At 44.8% G+C, this 22,173-nt stretch overlaps 1 protein-coding gene across 4 annotated transcripts in view; it reads right to left on the bottom strand.

Moving 5' to 3' along the window:
• Positions 1-22,173, bottom strand: part of IQSEC3 (IQ motif and Sec7 domain ArfGEF 3) — a 103,458-nt gene that overhangs the window by 32,183 nt on the left and 49,102 nt on the right. For all 4 annotated transcript variants that reach the window (XM_071551214.1, XM_071551217.1, XM_071551216.1 and 1 more), the window contains exons 3-4: positions 8,773-9,061; positions 1,659-2,752 (exon numbers count right to left, since the gene is read on the bottom strand). In XM_071551214.1, the coding sequence (XP_071407315.1) occupies positions 1,659-2,752; positions 8,773-9,061 (1,383 nt within the window). The remainder of the gene's footprint in view (positions 1-1,658; positions 2,753-8,772; positions 9,062-22,173) is intronic.

Genomic DNA, 22,173 nt, shown 5'->3' with positions numbered 1-22,173 from the left:
TCCTCCCGTCCTGTTGGCTTTCCCTCTGCCCACACAGCCAGCTGCCCACACATGCTGAGCTATTATAGCAGTGCTGCAGAATGAAGCACTCTCCGTTCCAGGGATTTCACCCCCTCACAGTGCAGTGGGGACAGGGAAAGTGCCACCATTGTGCAACATCAATGTGTTCCCAGGGGTTGCTCCAAGCCAGAGTACCGCTTTCCAAAAGTGCAACACAAGGCCAGATAGACTATGGCAGATGCTGGTAGGAACTACAGGCTTCCAGCTCGTAGACCAAGGTGTGCACACACATGGCCTCAGCTCCTTACTCTATGGGTCAATGCCCACATTGCAAACCCCACAAGGGTAATCTGGCTCCTTCGTAGAAACTGACAAGGAAACCAACAACCAAGAAACTGCAGAGGGCAGAATAGCCTTCCCAGCCCCTTGACTGAAAGTGCAATATGGTGTCACAACGGGAGCCATGTGTCCACTTTGATAGGGTTCAGAGAATAAAAAACCCTTGCACTCCCCAGAGCTAACAGCTCAGTTTCCTCACTTCTGTCCTCCAGCTTGATCTCAGAACTAGTAATTTGTCATTCTCAGTTCTGTAGAGTCCCAAATCTGTCTGATCCAACATTACTTCAGTTCTAGACAGGCTCTGAACCCAGCCCCAAAAGCATCTCTTCCTGGTTCCTGCCTCATGGAGTTCACAACCTTCGTACTACATATATATGAATGCTGTGCATTGCCACTTTGGCTGTGCAAAACTTCTGCCTTGCTCTGACCAAAAGGCCCATGCTACAGTGAGGCAAAACATTCTTCTAGTACATTACATCCTCATCATTAGGGGGCTCAAATGAAAACCAAGACAGCATAAGATAAAGAGTGTGATGATGAAGCAAAACCCAGTACTTCTCACAGCTTGCTTAGATGAGAAAAATCTCATCAAAAGACAATGGGCAAATCAAAAGCACCTTATAGGACTCAGCTGCTCTCTGCCAATCCACAATAGGTGACATGTGACCCCATGAATTAACCTCTTCCCATGGTAACCTCTGGGCTGCTCTGCTTTTGCTTTCACACCTACAGCCTTCTCACAGGATATTGAACTCATATGTGTGACAGACTGACATGACTAGACCTGCTCTCTGAGGTGAAAATCTACCCAAATATCTGAAGGAAAATAACAGCCAGAAATGTAATTTTGTCATTATGACTCATGCTGGGCTAGCTAAGCTCAGCTTTACCTCCATCTCTCTCTGTCTTTACTTGTAATTGTCCCAGCTTAAGTAACCAGGGTTAGGTTTGCAGTCCTAGCTATGTTTGTTCCTTTGCAACACAGTGGGGCAGGAGCCTAGATCCCAGGCTCAGCTGGTGAATGCCAAATGGATAGCAACTGGGACTGAAGGTTCAGTGAATTCTGAGGGCATGGGCACTAGTCATGGAGCAGTGGGCTGGTTCCTCTGTTAGACAGAAGATCAGGATGGTACTTGGGAGCATAAAGAGAGAAGGCTTCTGGGCAACCAACCTGTGTTCTTCATTGCATACCCAGATGGTCATGCCCTTGAATATGAAAGACCTTCCCCAGAGATGGATCTAGACCTACAGTCTGTCATCACTTGTTCCTGTAAGGCATGAAAGGGGCTGGGAAACATGACAGAGGAAGAGTCACTTACATATTGAAGAGGTTCAGTCCAATGCGGTAGAGGCGCTTCCTCATGGTGTCTGTGGAAAGTGTGGGGGACTTGCAGCTTGCTGGATTCTCGCAGTGGTACCTGGGGAGGCTGAGGATCATGGCCTGCAGGGCTTCTTTTGAGGACACCTCAGAGGCTGACTTGGCTGAAGTGGAGGTGCTGCTGCTGCTCAGCTGCTCTGAGTTGTCTGCATTCTCAGACTCAGAGCCTTTGCTTTGCCCTGTCTCATTGCCAGCATCAAACTGGAGCTTCTGCACTGCCATCTGATCAGGCTCAGCACTGCTGTCTCCCATGCCATTAGTACTGACATTCACCTCGGTGAAAGTGTGGCTGTTCTGGAGAGCACTGGACTCCGGTGAGCTCTCTGGGGCAGCCAGAGGTTCACTGGCTTCTCCCTCACCTTCTCCTGGGCTTTCTTCAGCCTTGGTAGCTTGAGAGAGCCCAGCCTGGTCATTGCTGCTGAGGCAGTTTGCCATGGACACCGAGGTAGACGATGAGACAGAGATGTTCTTGTTGTCGATCTGGACTGTGACATCTCGAAACGCCATCATGAGAGTGCTGCTGCTTTTGGGTAGAGTATCTGGAAGGAGACCTTCCTCTTTCTCCTTATCCTGCAACTCAGCTTCTAGGTCTTGGTTAGGCTGCATTGAGCTAGCACTGAATGTCTCTCTTATCTGGTATGAGCTCCCATCTTGCATTGAGCACATGGTCTTCAGGCTCCAGGTGCTGAGGGCATCATCAATAGATTTGGCCAGGGACTGGACTTGTTCCGTGAAGGAGTCCTCCAGCTCAGTCAGTGCCCCACTGATGGTGGCTGGCAAAGATGGGGACCTCACCAATGGGATGCCCACAAAATTGTACCCCTCCACCAGGGCTTTCTCCGCGGAGAAGCTCTCTGAGTTCTGGACCCGGACTTTCCTCAGGGAGATGCGGCGTGGCATGCGGCTCTCCAGCAGCGAGTTGCGGATCTTCTCAAAGTTCTTGCTGAGCTGGTACTGCCGGAAAGCGGTTTGGATGGTGCAAGCTGCCCTGCGAGACACCAGGTGACCACCGTATTTGTGCTCTAGCATTTCGATCTGAAAGACATAGAGATGAGGTGTTATTTCTTGCGAATTGACTTCTGATGGCTTTTTGTTACCTCTGTTCCTATACTGATTAGTCTCTAATGAGTGCCAAAGGAACTTCTAACACTGAATTAGCTGAATTGCTTTCAGGGCAATGCCGTGCCTGTGATCTCAACAGAAGGTTCCCCTTTGGGCATGGCTGCTAAAGCACTAGCACACTATGAATTTCCTCACAGCTGTAACATGATTGTGCCTCTTTCTAGAATGCCAGTCATACAAGCTGGAGTCTGCAGGTGCTCTTCCCTTGCAGACCCATTTCTGATGGCCTTTAGGGCAAGGTCATCTCTGCAAATACAATATTCCAGCTATGTGTGTTCCTGCTTTCCTGCTCAGCAGTGCTCTGGTAATGTTAAACATTATCTCTTGTCTCAGAATACCATTAAAGCTCCTCCCTTCCTTAGTCACCTTCGGAAATACTCCCAGGGAAAGGATGTATTAATCAGAAAAAGGGAAGAAAATTTAATTTTTAAATGCAGAAAATGATGTCTGGATAATAGCAGATAGTGAGAAACATCAGCTTTCCATATAAGTTCTCAAGACTGTATTTGTTCTGAGTTTGTATCTTTTGAAAAGCACTCTCAATCCCAAAGTATCTTCTTTTCTGATATCTGAGTTTTTAAGGTGTCAGGCAGCAGTGAAAAGAGCAGTACTCAAAAAAAACCTCTCAGTTTTGAAAGGTAAAAAAATCTGAATTTTAAATGTTGATATAAGATATTAAGTACAAGTAGCAGGAGGATTTACCTGAGCTGGTAAGAAGCACATATGTAAATACATACACACAGCTGAAGTGCCATCTCAGCTGGCTTCAACAAAGCAGATGTGTATGACCCTTTCTCTTCTGTAGTCTAGAATTAATACTTCCTGATAATCCCCTCACTCTTTCTCTGCAGCTGGGCTTTCCCTAACATGCTACAGGAGATGATTTTGTTCCAGTGAGTGACTGACAGAGAAGAAGGGGGACAGTGTGAAGATGATGCTGGAGATAGGGTTGAAGAAAAAAGAAGGATGAACTCTACCATCACTGAGGTTTTGGTTGAACTATAAGCTAAACTCTACATTGTTGGCATTTCATAGGGCAGAGTGCAGGTGCAGAATGTAGTGTTTATATGCATGTGTGCACATGTGGAAAAGCCAAAAAAAGATGAAGTTCTGGTTAAGTCAAGCCTGAACTAACAGAGGGTTCACTGCATCATTCGTGTGGTATGAGGTCATTAGCAGAACCAAAGGATGAGCTTACTGACTGCATCCTCATCCCCAGACAGACAGCACTTGCTCCTTGTCATGCCTTTTTGGCCCAGTAGTCACAGGATGAAGAACAGCACTCATACAAGATCTGCATTTAAGTGCAAATTGGTTTTGTAGTCAGAGTGAGACTGAGGCATGAGCCCCAGCTCACAGAGTCATGTCATATCATCTGCTTCTTTTTTTTAGCATTACCTAAAGTACAGATAAAACCAGCCATTAGTGACCTAGGTACAAGTGAGGGCCTGGTCTGATAGATGTGAGATGTGGAAATCACCTCTGGAATCTTTCCAATACTAACTCCTCTGGAAGTAGAGAAAGATAATATGACCTAGGGAGATGACAAGAAGAGAGGGACCACAGAAGCAGCAAGAGGTCTGTCTAGGGATCCTACTGCACTGGATGGGAGGCTGCCATTTATGGAAGGGAGTGCGGAGGGGAACACATCCTTTCGTATTTCCCTCTCTGAACATGAAGTAGTGAAGGGACATGAAGGGACCCTCTGCCTTGTGCTCAAACATAAAGTAGGCTTCTGTTTTCTGTATGCTTTGCTCTCCAGCTTTTTGGATAAATAAGGACTCTGCTTATCCCCAGAGTCTGATGTGGCAGAAAAGAGGAATAAAGGCACGAAAAGAGATTCTGAATAGCAAGCAGAAGTGTTTTGCTGGGGTTCTTTGTCTTCCTCTTCAAAATGACCACATTAAGTCCCACCATAAAACCAGCACTCCTGTAACATATCTTTAAAGTTAGTCTGCCTGGAAAGAGACTGAGCTATCCCTTGGCCCTTCTCTTCAGGAGGAAGGTTCATGCAGAAAAATGCAAATCAAAACTGTAACCTGCAAAGGCCCGACCCAGACAGTTATTACAGACAGCTGACCGTGAGCATTTAAAATAATGATTTTGTTAATGAAAATGTACAGCTAATTGTGTTGGGAGGGAAAGAGGAACAAATGGGAGGGGTAGGCACAGTTGTCTGAGGGAAAGAATAATAGTAAAATGCAAAATAAAGCAGAAGCAAGAGCCTTACAATTACCTGAGGTTTCCAAGGAGGTGACAGCCATTCTGAAAACAGGAAATTCATATGCTCTAATTTTATTAGACGCCAAGACAAGATGTCATTGCTAATCTGAAGTAAAAGGTCAGTTTATCTCTAGCAAGGACAGTTCCCAAAAAGGCAGACTTTAATAACTACTGAGGAGACATATTTCTGAAAGTCTAAAGGAAGGGTGCAATCTATCAGTACCTTGATAAAAAACATCACCAGCTTTTCACAGTCCATAATCTCAGTCCTCCCAAAGGGCTAAGGCATTAAGGAGCAGAACAAGATCTGAAGTGAGAAAACTCCCAAACTAGTCTGTTTTCCAGCTCATACCAGGGGAGTAAGGATGGGTTCTGCATGTGTCCACTGCCATCTGGCCCTGTTAAAAGCAAGCTGAATCCTACAATATCTTGCGGCTGGGATAACAGGGACTGTTCCAAAGGATGTCTGAGAAGACTGGCAAAGCCAGATGCAGGACCCCTACAGACAAGTGTACTCCCCACCCTTGCTTTGTAGGAGTGGGTCCCTGTCTTTCTCTCTGTGATGTAGCCCAGCCAGTTACTGAGGTCTGAGATGTACACATTTGCTATCAGGTCAAGCTAACTGATAGTCCAAAGGAATTAAGGATTTCACACAGCTGTGGCCTGTGTTCCTCCTCTAGAGAGGAGGAAAGGACATCCATTAGCACCACAGCAGTCACAGGTAATGGAGATGTATGTCTGGCTGGCTGGAGGAACCTTCTCTTCCCATTTGAGAGGCGAGAAAGGCCAGACATGATTGGCCTTCTCTCACTCCTAATAAACCCTATGAATCACAAGTAATTGCCTACTTAAAGCTACTCTTCTCTGGGGAATGATCCGACAGCCTGCGCCAAAAGAAAAGGAAAAGCAGGAGAGGGATGGGGGGGGGGGGGGGGGGGGGGAGTTCAAAGAATAATTAGCTTAATACATTTCTGGGCCTCAAAATGAACACTCATTCTGAGCAATTCAGGCCTTGTGGCTGAATTAGAAATTACTGGGAAATATTCATTGCCATGAGGGCTTACACATGATGGGAGCTTTAACAAGGTCAGCCTAAGGCAAGCCAAAGTGCCAGGCCTGAATATGGCCAAACATTTGAGGTGCATGCCCCGTGGCTTTGTTGCCCATAGGCACAAATTCATAAATCTGCCAGGAGAGAATTGGCCTGATCTTATTCTCAGTTAGCTCTGGTTTTCCACCCAGGTTGCCACTTAGCATGGCCATGTGCCACCATGTTAGCAGGAAGAGCATCAGGCTCGGGGCCAGAATCTGAGTCACTCCAGGGAATGAATGCATTGCAAAAAAAAAAAGGAAAAAAAAAAGACATACATGTTCTCTGTCACTCTATCTCAATGCTTCTCCCTCCAGCCTTTCACAATGGAAGAACATTGCTACAAGAGCCATGTGTTAATGGGATATTTTCCTTAATCCATGGGAAATCTGCCACCCCTCAGCATAGCCCTTCAGCACAGTCCTTCACTGATAGCCTTCATTGGCAAAGTGTCTATGACAGAAAGCATGCTCCTTTCTCCTGTGATCCCTTCCATTTTCCCAACATTCAACAGAGTCTAAGCACAGGAGAACTTTAGCACTTGAGCCTCCATTCCAGCCTCCCGGCATAGTGTACTTCAGCTCTGTGCACTGTCAGCCATCTCTGTTTCATGGGATAGAAAGCAAGGAGAGCCATGAAGCCACTCACCAACCCTGCAACATGCCTGGTCCAAGCCTTGCAGAGGAGGCTGTACTCTACCCTCCTTCCTCACGAGCGCTCAGTCCTCTCCCAAAAGGTAAATGTGACTTCAGTTGCACTGTGAGACTAAAACTGTTTCCTTCCGTCTGTTTTCCTTACTGTAAGTTCTAGTAATGTATTTTGTGATTTATTTTATAATTGTGGTATGACTAGGGTTCTACTGGGTCAGTGCTGTGTGGGTACTATCACTCTTATTCCCATTTAACAGAACTACCTGACAAATAAATTGATAGCAATACCTATAAAAACACATACTAGAGTGCAAGAATTGGAGAATTAACACCCTTCACCTCCTGAAAATCTTCCCTTCCAGAGCTGGAGGCAATTCACTGAGGGTATCCATCAGGCTGGAGAGGCACACATACTGTAAACTCCCTTTGCTGTGGGAAAAGTGGTTTCACCTATGAGACAGTCTAGATCCATGCAAGGTCAGTCCTGCAAGGCACTAGAAATTAATGAAAAGTCAGCTAACATGTCTCTGTCTCACATGCATCCAGGGCAGGTTTGGTCTCTGCTGCAAGAACAGTGATAGGACAACATGACCTTAAAGCTAAAATAACATAGGACAGACACTCAGGACAAACCAGAGCAGCTCTAGGACATCGAGGAGGCTAAGTCCATATATAGCAGTCAAGAGCTGGCCCACCCTGAGGATATGCCACACTAGTTTGTGAAGCCAGTTAATTAGACTCTCTTGTTTCTTTTCCTGGTGTGAAGCAAGAATTCTGTCTGCGTTGAATATGCAGTATTTTGAGAAAGACAGAGCTAAAGAGCCAAGGTCTCTCTTTTGTTTAGAAATTTACTGAGCCATTGATCTGACATATATGTTTAGGGACAGCAGCCTTAAGGGAAGTGGCAGAGAGATGTCCTAGAAGCAGCAGCTTCTTCTATGGAAACCTCATTAGTTGAGACCCTTCAGCTGCAATGGCACCACTCCCATTGAATTCTCCCACTGAATGTAATCTGGACACTGTCACTAGTGTTTGCTTGTCCTCCTCACCTCACATGCTGCAGGGTCTGCATATCCAACAGCCTCTGGTTGAGCTGCCATACCAGAGAAAAGACAGAAATTATTATTTAGGTTCTGTTTTGCACAACAGCTCTTGTGGACTGTAATCTGCAGAGACGCGCAGTGGGGAGGGCATGTTCCACGTCATTAGCTTTGAGGGAGGAGGCCAGATGCTGTTAGCCCCTGTCCCACTGTCCCCTGCTGGGAGTCCACCAGGAGATGCAGCTAGAGATGGGCACACGTGTGCTCTGGAGCTAGACTGTAGCCTCAGGCACAGAAGGCAAGGCTTGCAACTTCTAGAACTGAATCATTTCCCCTCAGCCTAGCTAACCTGCCTGTCTTTTCACCTGCTGGATTGAAGGCAGTGATGGCAGAAATACAGAAACATCATGGTAGATGCTGTGCAGGACACTCTCTGAATAAACCCCTCATGCTAACGCAGAAGTGCACTGAGGCCTGCCCTGTGTGATCCAAGATGGCAAGATGGTTCTTGGAGACCTTTCCCATGAGGCAGATATATGGGACAACCAATTGCTGGGAGCCCTACAGGCACTGCACGCCTGTGAGCAAGGCAGCATCTTTGCTTGCAGCAGCTCTTGGCTGCCTGCAACCTGTCTCTAAGACTACACTCACAACTGGGTTTCTAGGTCCATTTGGGACCACAGAACCCAGGGAATGAGAAGCAGAGACCAGCAGGTTTGGGTGCAAGGGTGACACAGTCAGAGGTGGGGAAGATACTTCCTCAATCAGCCTCTGTCAGCCCCACATAGCCAAAGGCCAGTTCAAGCAGGGCAAAAGCTCAAGCTGAACAAAAGGCTGAAGTATTTGCTGAAAGATGTCCCACCACAGTGTGAATGCAGTCCCACCCGCCCCATCCCCTTCTCCCACAGCCTGAGGAGGAAGCCTTGGTACCTGTTTATTCTTTAGGTCAAGGGAGAGCTCATAATCGGAGGCAGCCGCGTGGGAACACGAGGCTGCCCCTTTGCTGCGCTGCACTCGCACTGGGGAGCCCGTGTGGTGGAGGCTCGCCTTCTGCACCAGTGGGGAACACCCCGCTGCCTGCTCTTCTTGGAGCTCCGCATGCTGGGCTTTTAGCGTCAGGGTGTCGGACCTGCCTTCCTGGCCACTCTGTCTGCCGGCCTCCTTCGGATCCTCCGTTTCACACCCGGCTTTCTTGCTTGTGGAACCGCTGGGATCGTCACTGTGAACAAAACGCAACGTTTCGCTTTTTTTATTTGTTTTTATTATATTTGGTTTATGATTATGTTTGTGGTTGTTCGCTATACTCATTCCCTGAGCTGCATTTTACAGGTTTGGGGAGCCTGGGCTGTGAGGGTTTTCCCTCAGTGTCAGATAAGGTTGATGCAGCCAAAGCTCTGATGCCTCCCTCTCTAAGAGCAGGCACCCACGTACCAACCAGTCCTGTGACTTCTGGAGCTGTTTGGCTGCCTCTGCTCCAGGTGCTGCAGTTGGAGGAGATGGGGAGCCAAGGAGGGGGTCATGGCCTATGGACACCTCTCCTGCCCTCTGGAGCAGCTGGCGGTCACCCCTGTGCCCTTGCTGCCTATTGATCAGCATCTCTCTGCATATCCCAAGTCCCATCTGGCATGGAGCCTGGACTCCAAGCAAGCTGTTTTCCCTCGTAGTTTCTAAGGGCATGTGGGAAATCGGCAGGGGCAGCTGAATGTTGCAGAGTTTCCTGAGGAACTCCTGGAGAGCTGAGAGTATAAAGAGGCAACAGAGCCAGGCAGCCCTGCGATCCCGACTCTTTAAAGTACGCCTGCAATACAGGCATAGCAGACTGCAGAGCTTCGGTAAAAGAAGCCTTCTCTTTATGACCCACAAATTGCTGCGCCACTGAGATCTTGTGGAGAAAGGAAAACACTCTTTTCTCTTGTCAGCCACAGCAGCAATTGTGTGAAACCAGGGCCTGACAACAGTGCACTCTAAGAGAGCTGACATCTTGCTCCAGGCAGGATGGGATTAGCATATGGCTGATCCATTGAAGTGCTGAGGAATTCTGTAGTTAACCCTTCTTGCCAAGTCTATTCCAAAATCATCCAATTTCAAACAAGATTTTGGTATTCTGGGGGACTATTTGAACCATGAGAGTGTTTGTTAATTGTTACATTAGCCTGCTTCCAGTGGCTACAGAGGAATAATTTATGATTTCCAAGACCGTGCAAGCCTGCATGGACTCTGGCTTCTACTGCACCATGTCCATCAAACACAGCTCCATTGGCTTCCAAGGAGTGAGTATTTAGCTGAGAGCAACGTCTAGTTTGGAAATAATTACTACAGAACCAATGCATTTAATTCCACTGAAACCAGGGATGCCTCCCATATTTAAACACCATTAAATTATTTAATTCATTTCTGAATCATATTTCTTTCTCTTGGATTTGCTCCACATACAACTAGTTCTGCTGTCATCCAGATAATAAATCATTTCATGATTGGTGTTGATGTCAGAGCAAAACCAGGGAAATCAAATATGATTTTCTATAGTGCCCAAATTACCTAGAAGCATTTAAGTCTCATTTTCAAAAGTGCTGTGAGCACTTAAGAGATCGTCTTCTAACTGTAAATAGACTTTGCCCCCTAAGCTTCAGAGCACTTTTTCACACTTACTGGTACTTTAGGAAGTTTATTCTCTCTAGTGGCAGCTCTTCTGTTCAACAGATTTAACAATCAAATTGAGAAATAATCCCGTATTTTCTAAGAGGGCTGCAAATCTAATGAGGCAGAGACAGAACCGCAACTTCAGAACTAAGAAAGATGAAAGATTTAAAGGCAGAAATCTTCTCCTTTTATATATTAGCATGTAGTCACCAGTTAGATTCAAAAAATCAATTCACAGAAGAAACCAGTCTCTTACATAAATGCTTTATAACCAACTTTGTCAAAGCATATTAAATGCCATCTTTGCATACTCATCAATCAGGAAATACCACCATTAAAATGGGGCATAAAAATATTCTTTTAGGTTGTACACCTTATAAAAGTTTTCATTGTTCTATTCCTGATACTACACCATTTTCTGCACCTAAAGATATACTCCTAAAGTATGTAGCCATTTTTAACTCCTTCTGTTCCATGCTCATCCACATTGCAGGAACTCTTAATAAAAGATTTTTCACTTAAAACTTTCACTGTAACATTTTTATTGATAGCCTCTGTTCTATACATTCTCATTTTAACCAGCAGAGCAGTAATTTTTATCCTCAGCTCAAGGGATAACCAGGTGACACAGATTTGATCACGTTTTCATTGAAGTGCGTGTCAAAAGCCTCCTGAGTATTTCAGTGGGAACTGGACTCTGCCCTATAAAGCAATTTCTTCTAGATAGATAAGCTCTGATTCAGCAAGACACACATCCCAAATTGCTCTGCTGAGTCAAGGCCACAGTGCAGAGTGTGCTATGCAGACCTTCTTTAGGGTAGATCAGGGCCTGAGGCAGTAGGCTAGAGAGCCAGTTGACTTCCCTTGGAGCATAAATGGTCTCTAAATGCCAGCAAATATTCCCTGACATGATGGTTCTCTAAATGTTTGCACATATGCTCAGCTCTGTTTTTCTGTGGACCTTCACTGGCTGCTCATGGTAGAACATGAACTATGTGAGTAAGATTTTGCAGCATTTGGTCCCCTTGCTCTGTTAGGAGCACGTCGCCTCTGGTAGGTGCACACTATTTATTGGGTTTGTGTCACACACAGTGTAGAGCCTGAGTGCATAACATTCACAGTGACAGGACATCCTGCATGCACTGCTAAAATAGCAGTAAAACCAGCAGGGTTTGTGGGATCACACAATAACCTAGGCTGGGAGGAAGGCTGGAGGTCTCTATTCCCAACTCTCTGCTCAAAGCAGGGCCATTTTCAAAGACAGATAATGTTGATTTGGGCCTTCTCCAGGCAACTCTTGAGTATCTCCAGGCACGAAGATTCCCCAGGCTTTCTGGAAAGCCTTATCATTTACAGCCTGACCCGTCTCACCTGGGGTTCCCACAAATATCCCCTGCACAGCTTCCCCTTTTCAGCAAGCCTAGAGCCATCAATCTGTGCCCCAGCCACAGTGTAAGAACACTGCTCTCCAGCCCTGCCACAGCTTTCCCCTTTATGTGGCCATAGATCCACTTGATCTGGATCCTGTAGACTGACTCCCCAGCTTGACCTGGGACCTGCTTCATCCCCATGGACCTATCCACCGATGGCTGGGCTGGCCAATGAGTCAGAGGGCATCGAACCACTCCAAAATGGTCAGAAGCCCCCTTTAACCTCACTGGGCATTTAGGTTATTCCTCAAGGCCCAGGAGGGCCCTAAGACTGCAAGCACTAAGTGCATGCATTCAGTCACAGATGTGTGAGGAGCACTGTCAGCCTTGGCACTGCTCTAAGTGAAGCCCCTGAAGGTACAGTGCTAAGATAGACATAAGATAACCATACATACACACCAACCTTGCCTTTCTCCTCTGTGTATGCTCTGAGCCCAGTGAATACACCCATACAGAGTTGATTGTGCTTAAGCGTGGAATTTTCAGAGGGTCAAAATTCGGTCAAATCAAAATCAGATTCCACTGAAGCACTCAAAGGCATTTTTCAGCTAGATGTTTTTATGCTAAATATAAACTTTTTAACCCCGTGCTGGTTTGGCTGTTGTGCTGTTCAGAACACAATAGAAAATACTCTTGCTGAATTGGGAATAGTTTCTGCATGTTCTGTTGTGGGAAAAAACCTATAAAAAATGGCTGAACCAGCTTTACTTAGTGTGAAAAAAATTGGAAAAAAAGACCTACTTCACCTTTGGGCAAACCCGGGAAATTTTTCAGCTGGTGTACTTCAGTGACTTATAAGAAGTGGAAAAAAATGGGTAACAACTGAGTTTGCTCAGCAATCTGAATGTTATCATTATGGCCCTATGGTTCCACTCACCACCCTGTAAGTTTTACTCCCAGTTTTACTCCCATCTTGAATCTGTTTCTGTGAAAGTGTTTTGGGGAGGCCTATTTTTTGTTTTCCAGTAGCAGTAACTGATGAAGTCCTCAATAAGAAATAAAATACACTGCTAAAGATCAAAACTGATGCTGCAGTGAAATACAGGCTAAAAACTTGACAGTCCTGATTTTTTTCCCTCTGTCCTGAGTGACACACTTGATTTGCATTGGCAGAACACAGGTTTTGTTAATAAATGAAAGCTCAGGAGCTATTATAATTACAATAACAAAACCCACCCCAACAGTAAGGAAAGTAAGTAGGTCAAGAATAGACACTATAGTATGGAAGATCTCTGGGGAAAACATTATTAAGCAAATTACAGGGATCCACTTGTTTTCCCTTGGTGAGTAAGCAATCAACCTCCCTGGCTGTGGGAAGTAGGAAGGAAATGGAGCTATTGCAGATTGTGTTTCTTGGATGAGAAAACTTGTCTAACCACTTGTAATAATTAAAAGTCCCACGCAGAGTCTAAGGTGTGAATCCCAAAGTTCCGGCCAAACTCCAAGTAGGTTAATCTAGTTCTGTATCCCAGCATCACCCCTGCAGTTTCAACTGCAATCAGTGTTCTTTACTTGCTGTCCTAAGGTATCACATACTGCTATTTTTCACAGCTTTTACAGCCACTCTTGCATGATAAATTAAACAATTTTCTGCCAGTCATATGATCCTATAGGGAAGGTTTGTAATTTCTTTGTATTCTCTTTCATTGAAAGTTGTAATAATAATGTAAATAATTTAAAAATCAGGTTAAAAAAGTAAGACAATATTCAGCTGTCCTTTTCTTCCTAGATGTTCCTACATGACTAAACATCATTATTACAAATAGATTTCACCTGCTGTAAAGAAAAAAACCAACAAAAAAACCCCCTCATGTTTCAGGTATCTCCTGTTCTTTTGCACTGCTGACTTGTACATGCCTGCTGCAGTCACCAACCAGGTTTGTTAACAAAAATAGTGACTACAGGGCAGGTATAAAATAATATCACCAGCCTAGCATTTCAAAACAGGGATATCAGGGTTCTGAGCAGAATCCTGGTGTTTCCTTCAAGAACATAGGGTGGTGAGAAATCTCTCACTGAGACAATTCAGCTGGCATCCATAAATATTTTTATTTAGCACAAGTAAATAAGACTGATACTCAGCTTTTATGTGCAGGTTTCTCAGGAAGATTTTATGTAAGTATTAGAGTAAGGGAAGGATGAAGGGAGATGATAGAGGAGAAATGGTATTATGTAGAGGGGTTTTTATGACTTCTTTTTTCTCCCTTCCTGATGCTTTGGAAATGTAAAGACCGAGTCAGGGATACTAAATTATCAGGCCAGAGAAACTCATGTATCCATTTCTAGTAGTATCAGCTCCCCATGTCTGTACAGAGCTGTTGCATCACTGTCTGTCCTGGGAGAGATTTGACTACTTTTCACTCGCTAAACCATGAGGCTGGTGCCCTTCCTTACATACTCCTCATCACTTCTTTGCTTCTGGAAATACATGTTTCCAGCTCAGCAAGGATCTGTGCTTCTGACTGACAGCTGTGGAGATGAACCATTGTTGTCTGTTGGACCTTGACTATCAGGATTAAACATTCCCATAATTGATGACTTGAGAAATAACATGCAGCCCCTTTCCCTCAAATATTTCAAGACAATTTCAAGCTAGACCTGCAGGCAGGAACACACAAGTTGGATGCTCTGGACATTGAATTCCATTACACCGCTGTCAAATAACGGAATCAGTTCATGGTCTAAGAGTAATTTCCAGAGCTCTCAGAAAAGTGTTTACAGGATAGCTGAGCAACTAAACAGCGCTCAAGGGCCAGAAGAGCTACTCTTCTCAAGGATAGTTTGTTACTGCTGTAAGAAATTACACCTGAGCTTTCTCACTGATCACTCCAGAGCTAAGGAGCTCCCATGTGGTTGTGGCACAAAATGCATCTCTTTACTCCTCTCCTCCAAGAAGAAAGACTTTTTCAGATAAATAAGAGCAATATCAGAGTAATTAGCAATGGCACCTCTGGATTTGGTGACTGGTTTAAGAAACCAGTCACCCAAGAAGAGGATGTTGAGTTGCCCTGTTTCCAGGTGTAATGATTATGCAAAAAGGTCCAACTAATTGTACAGAAGGAAGCTATGGCTGTGAGGTGTTACAAAAGTACTACAGAGGCTGATGTCACCTCCTCCTTTTTGAGAAGACCACATTCCTGTTTCCCATGTATAACTTACCAAATGCCTTCTTCATGGTATTCGAGGTCAATGAGCAGGATTGCGACCTGTAACTGAGGCAAAGACTACATGGACTCATTATGAAAGACCACAAAAATTTATTAATCCATTTCACAGAGGATCAGTCAGTTATTGCACATATGCTGCTCTTAAATTGCCATAAGTGATTAATATTATCATGGATTGAGAGTCACACAAGGCTTCAAAGTTTCACAGATATCAGAATACAAAACCCTTACCAAGTGCCATATAGAGAAAAGGAGGTCACCAGCTAATGCCAATAGACTGGAGTCCCAACCTCAAGTCTGCAAGAACTTGTGCTCCCCCTGTCTTTTCTGAGCTTCACTACTCAGGAAAAAAAATAAATCAACTGCCGACTTAGCAGGGTCCAAAGTGCCTTTCCAGTTTATTTCATTTCAGTGTTCCCTGAGGACACCCATGACATATGGTGAATGGGTTCATCAGAATTCAATGGAAAAAAATGGCTGAGACAGGTTTGATAATGTATTGTGGGATCTTTTCAAGGTTCAGAGATTTCTGATGTGTAGGAAGTCTGAGTGCAAAAGAATTGCTTTTGATTTGCTTTTAGGTTGAGGTTCTAGGGTGACTTGGAGGCAATGCTCTCTGGGAGCATGCTGAAACTGATGGAAGGCAAAAGTCTCTCTTGCCAGAGAGGCAGGGAACTTGGAACTTGATCTTGGCAAATCATCCCCTGCCAGCCAAGCTGCAGCTTTCTCAGTCTCCTCCAACAAAGACAAATAGAGGAACAAGATTATGATTTTGTCTACATTCACATAACACCTTGCAAAGTAGTGGCATCAAGCCATCTTCTCACACTAGTTTTACCCAAGAGGAATTAATGGTAATTAGCTGAGCTCATTACCCATCCCAGAATATATTACTTGTTTCATAAAAAGGCTGGCGCACACACCTGCAAAATAGATTTGACAGTAGGGTACAGTAAATATATTGGAAATCAATTAAATTTAACATTCTTTAGCACAGACTGAACCATGCAACATCTTTTCAACATTGCTTAAAGTGGTTTTGGTGAGATGCACATTAAGCAGACAGAAAGTGTAATAACACTAGCAAATGCCTCCTGTCCCACGGGGACCAACATGCCAAAGTCAGGACCTTCATTTCAGATTTGGTATTTAAACTTGATCCCATGTGCTGTGTAATTCCCACATTGTTGTGGTGTTGTTTATTTTTGGTACAGAACAGGACTACAGGAATTGAACTCTTCTGAAGCACCCCATATCCCCGTGGTGCAAAGATGATTGTCCAGGTCTTGGTCTGGGCTGGCTGCCTGTTGAGGGCCTGGCTTTCCATGACAGACTTCAGCCACCAGAGAACTAGGATTTCTGTTTTTCCATGGGGACAGACAGGCTTTTCCAGAGGGTAACTTGGAACAGCAAGGGCATCTCCCGCTGTATGAGAAAGTGGTGTTCATGGTGCAAGGCTGGCTGTGCTGGGTGGTGTGGTTGTCACAATTTTTATTCTTATAGTGCTGATGTCTGAGTGATGCCCAAGAATGGCACTTGGGCCACCTCTCTAGCATATCCTTTTCCTCTTCTCTTGATGGCCATGGCTCCTGTTTCACCACCTTCAGGAGCACAAGCCTCAGCTTAGGAAGTAGAGCCCCTTTCTGAGCTGCCTGTCATACCTTGGGACTTGACACCCCAGGCTGGTTCTGTCTCTCTCTGCAGGTTCCACAAGGAGAGGAGGTTCCACAGACTGTCACTGCAGAGGGGGTTACTTGTGGCTGTCTCAAACCTGTGCTTATCACTGAGGTGTGAAAAGCACCAGGTGCACACTGAAGGCATATCAGGCCCTGGTCTTGGGGTTTAATTACTTTTACTTTAACCCTGGACCTCTCTTGCCTTTGCAATGTTTGGTAAACACGACCTTTTAGAGAAGGAAACAACAGATGGCATCCTGCATTAGTGTAACTGCCTGCTCAGCACCCCGGGAAAGAGAAACTTGGCTTCTCAGCAGCAGTCTTTCTGCCACTTCAACTCAGATCTCTTGGCTCCTCATCCCTGAGGCAGGTTTGAACATCACCAAATTCGCTGACAAAAGCCTGCCGGTGCAATCATGCAGAAGATAGAACTTCACTGCTAAAATGAGATGAATTCAGGACTTGGAGGCAGCAGAGTCTCTACAAGGCAAGGAAACCTTGCATATCCCCTCAGCCCATTGCTCTCCTAATCCAGCTGCCTGTGAGCTGGGTGAGGGACACACTCTTGGCTTTGACAGACCTAGGCAAGGGCTTTTCTGGTCTTCTTTTTCCACCTGTTGTGACAGACCCTACACTGGACTGTACCTCTGGGTTCCATCCTAAGGGATCAGAGTAATTGATTTCTGAAGGCAGTGAGTGAGTCACTTCACAGCAAGATCTTTGTGTAACTCAGAAAAATTTTATTTCTATTCTCAAGTATCTCAACTATTTAATCTCTTGTGATCCCTGCAGGTCAGTAGAAAGACACTGCTTCTGTCAAACCAAGCAGAAGGAAGCCTAGTTCTCCTCAACATAAAGAGTAATATAGCCTCAAATCACCATCCTCCTCAATACAGACAGTACAAACACCATTAACCAGCTTTAGGAAATCAGACATGATCCAGATTTTAACTTTGCCATTGTGTTCCAGTCTAGGGGTTTGTGTGGACCTTTGGCTGAAGACCAAGATAGAAATAGCAAGGTTAGCATTCCTTCTTCCTTTGGCCAACCCAGTGACCACCCCCACAGCCTTACACAGTAGGCACAAAGTTCCACTTTTCCAGGTTTTAACCTGTTTTGTCCCTGCTGCTTCACTCACACTCTGATCTACTTCACATCGCTTCTCTTCCCTGAGGTGTCATTCCTTTTTCTATCTTTTTTCACTCCCATTTGGAAAACAGGATGACTTAGCAGCTCACACATTTGGTCCTACAAGCTCATATTCCCCCAGGGCACTTAAACTTCACATACCTATGAGGAACAAAAATAATTCCCATTCCTATTTTCCATACTCAGACATAGAATTTCTGGGACAAGATCACTAAGAAAAACTGAAGTTTGCCTAGACACAACCATTCCTACTGTGTTGTTGAGCAGTACTCTGGCTGGTGCTAAGTGGCTTTATGCCAGTGGACTGCACCAAAGTCAGTGGAGGATCTAGCCCAATATGCTTCATTTTAAGACAATCTATAACATCAGATCCAGTTGTGCTGCAACAACACAGTCACACTTCTCACAACATCATTACTGCACCATCCAGTTTTGTATATCTTGACCTGCCACTCTCACATTAGTGTACTCTGTGAGACCACAGGAATCTGTTACATTTGTCAGTCACCCTGAAAGACATGCAAAAGAGTACCAGCAATGTGTACATAGGGCAGCCTATCCCCATCTTCCCTCTCTCTCCAAAAGATGGAATGAGAGAGATTGCAGTCAACCCAGATGCACAGGCTATAATAAAAGCATCATGACCTGTTTGGAGGAAAGCAGCAGCATAGCAGTATGGGGTATGACAAAGGTGACACACAACTCCAGTCATCAGGCAAATACAATTCCCAGTGGGATGATGATACAATCTATGTGTTGAAGAACCAAGGTGATAGTCAGAGATGGCTAAAAATTACTAGAACACATTTCCAGTTGGCAGGGCCAGAGTTAGGCTCCTCAGCTGCAAAGAGAAATCTCACTGAACTCAGGTCCTGTTTATGCCTTGATGCTTTTCTTCAGCGTGATGTTTCCTCACAGAAAATGGAGAAGCCTCCAGCTCTTCTGCAGTTTTTGAAAAGGTGAGCTGACAGTCCCCAAAATCTCCCAACCTTTTTACACCCACACCCTCAGCTACCTAGCTGTTTGCAGAACCCAAATAGAGTGGCCTGAGCACCTGTACAGTGTGCTCCTCCTCAGCATCTCAGACTCTCCAGTTCTTCCTGAACCATATGAAAGCCTGCCAGGGCCACATGCAGAAGAAGGAATTCTGCTGCAGAGATGTTTTTTCAAAAGAAGAGCTTATTGTATTTGAGAACACAGCCTGTCCCATGGGGATGGTCAGAAGATGAACCTTCACAAGAGTGAGTTAGTGTTGCAGAGCACAAAAAAGACAAAAGGCCTTTGGATTGAGATCACACTACAAGAAAATGTGTAATAAAAGGCCACAGCCTCATTGCTGTCACTGCCAAAGAATGCTGGCATGATCAGGATTATTCCAGCCAAGGGACCTGCTCATTTATCTCCTGCTCATATGCTCTTGTTCCCTCCAGTTTCTTCTTTCATTTACATTATTTTTTATCTTCCTGCTTTTCCTGCTCCTTCTGTCCTGTCATTCCTCTCTGTATAGCAGGTTTACCATTCGTTTTTCTTACCGTAGCACTGTTACATTTGTTGGAATGGGTCTGTCTCTCTTTCTCATTGGCTCTTTTTTCCATCTCTTTCCCCTATCTGTCTCTGCCTTGTAAGCCATTATAAGCCTGTGGACAGAAGGCCTAGAAGTGACCTGTCAAGTTCAGCAGAACACACCTTAGTACACAGAAGGTCTGGAATGGCTCAGTTTTGGGAGTGGGTGCATCTTGACTGATGCAGATCAGGTCAGATGATATTAGGAGAGGATTAGGATGAATGGTGTGAGCTCCACCACAGTCCATCTGCTATTATTTTATCAACCGTCTGTGCCCACTTTCCAGTGCTAGGTACAGGAATATTTCCAAGGCTGGCATAGTGTCTTCTCTTGCATCTCTGTGGCATTAGCACACATTAAACACATGATACAGCAGGCATTTATGTTGCATTCCCCTGGTACCAAGAAGTTGCCACGTTACAAGCAAGGAAATCTTAACAATATAGGAGAGAGAGAACATGAGGATCATCTACAAGTCAAGAGTGAATTGTCTCATTAATGCAACTAACTGACCTCAACGGTCTTTGAAAGTGGCTCCCACAATAGTAATGTTGGCTGTGATTGATCCTCTTTCACAGATATTTCCATGGCCAAAGAAATAGCAAGCACATGTGGGAGAAGAGTACTTGAATCCAAGTTCAAATTCCTCTAGGGCTGGACCCAGGTAAGCAACAGAAGCAACAGGGGAAAAGGAAGGACTGGAAGAACACGTGGCCGGTCAATGGCTGTACACAGCTTTAGGCTTTCAGAAAACATGTGTCTGATGGGCATCTTTGCAGTTTTCAGGCAAGTTTTCTTTGGCCTCTCTCTCCTGGCATCTTCCACCTTCCTGAAGAAAGGTGTTGACAGGGGCAAACAAAGCAACCATGTGACAGAGAGACTGCAGATTCCACGAGAAATAGTTTTTTTTCCTGTTGAAGTGCCCATCTATTCCTTACTTTACTTCCCCACCATCATGTTCTCCACACTTGCCTGAAAGTGGTTGCACCAGTTGTTGGAGAGGAGCAGAGAAATGTCTGTGTGGGAGATAGTGCCAAAATGTCCTGGTGGATGTCCTTTATGGCACTGAGACGCTGCATCTGAAACTGACCTGTTTCTTTGGATGCTTCCAGAAAGAGCCATTCCTCCCAGGTCATAGTACCAGAAGAATTGCCAACTATACCTCCCTGCAAGAGATTCCCAAGGTTGTTGGTAACTATGATGTTAAGGATGTTCTCTAAAACATTTTTTGCTTATAAATCTAATTGTTTTCATATTTTCCCTAAATCTACATTCACTAAACATCTTTGTGATTCTGGACCCAACCTCCTGCAAAGCAGTTAAAGCTACTAGTCCTCCCTGTACAAAACATCCATTAAAAATGAGGAATCTACTCCCTCCCTAGCTTAGGAGGAGTTCAAATCTGTGTCTAGACATTACTTCTCGCCCACATCTTTATGTCAGACTAAAATCCAAACTCTGAAAACCGTGAGCCAAGGGAATATTTATGTGAACTTTGCTGACCCTTCCCTGTCTGTTTGCAGCATCCCGGCAACCTCCAATCGTACTATCTGGAACAGGATTATTAAGTCTACAGGGAGGGCAGACTAAGAAGTAGATGAGCTGTTAAGAAGCAGAAAAAAACGCTTTCTCTTCATGCCTGTGACCTCAATAAGGAAAAGAAATGAGATGAGAAACACAAACAGGATGTGCTAGCAAAGCAGAAATGTTGCACAAACTCCTGTGTGTTTTCAAAACCAGTGTTGAGAAGGACTTTAGCAAGAATGCAAGAAAATCAGACTGAACAGCTTTGTGTAATGTCAATCATCCTGAGAGCACACAACACCCAGACATGGGCATAGAGACTTGCTTTGCACTGGCATGTCCAGACCCTGTTAAGATTGACCTGGAGTGTTCTCCATTAAGAATCAGAGGAGAATTCATCCTCCATTGTCCACTAATTGTAGGAGCATCCACTTGACACTGATAACTGGGGGCCAATTAAGCAGAGTTGTTATGCTTGTTTAAGTGGAAGGTTATAAATCTGAATTGATACAGACTAGAATCATCATCATGTTTCACACCTGAGCCAAAGTCACTGAGTAGTTCTAAGCTGAGAGAAAGCACTGCCCTCCTGATTCTAAATCCAATATCCTGCCAGCAATCCTAAGTCAGAAATGCTAATTTCCCATTTCATGAGCTGGATTTGCATTCTTTCTGCGAGGCAAGGTCAGTCTTTTACAAGTTCAGACAAAATGTTGAGTAGCTCAGTTGTTTTACTGTAGTGCTTACACAGTGATGGGATACTGGTGGAAAAGCATCATTCTCCATCTGTTTATCAAAATACTTCAATAGTGCCCAGAAGGAGCATCCACTTGGTGAGTGGTTCAGTTCCCATTAAGTTCCCAGGTCTCAGACTTAAGGAATATTTCACCCACTACCCAAACAAAGCCTCGGGGATTTCTCAAGAGGATTTAACTGTTAGAGGATCTAGAGTGACCCCAGAGCAAAGTGAGAGCTGTCCTGGGAGGAGAGATGCTCCTGCACTACGGCAGTGGGGAGCCAAAGAGGCACCTGATGCTGTCACTGTGCAGAGGATTCATGGCTCTTTTGTGCCAACACCTTCCAGCATGACTTCATAGGACAAAGAACAAATTCATGTTAAATGGAAACAGAGAGTTCAGGTAAAGACACATGAAGAGTCAGAGAGAGCAGATCTCCAGAGG

This window comes from Pithys albifrons, chromosome 3 (genome assembly GCF_047495875.1).
Source record: "Pithys albifrons albifrons isolate INPA30051 chromosome 3, PitAlb_v1, whole genome shotgun sequence".
Lineage (NCBI taxonomy): Eukaryota > Metazoa > Chordata > Aves > Passeriformes > Thamnophilidae > Pithys > Pithys albifrons.
Note: the sequence above shows the minus strand (reverse complement) of the source record. Positions and strands in the feature narration are given on the sequence as shown.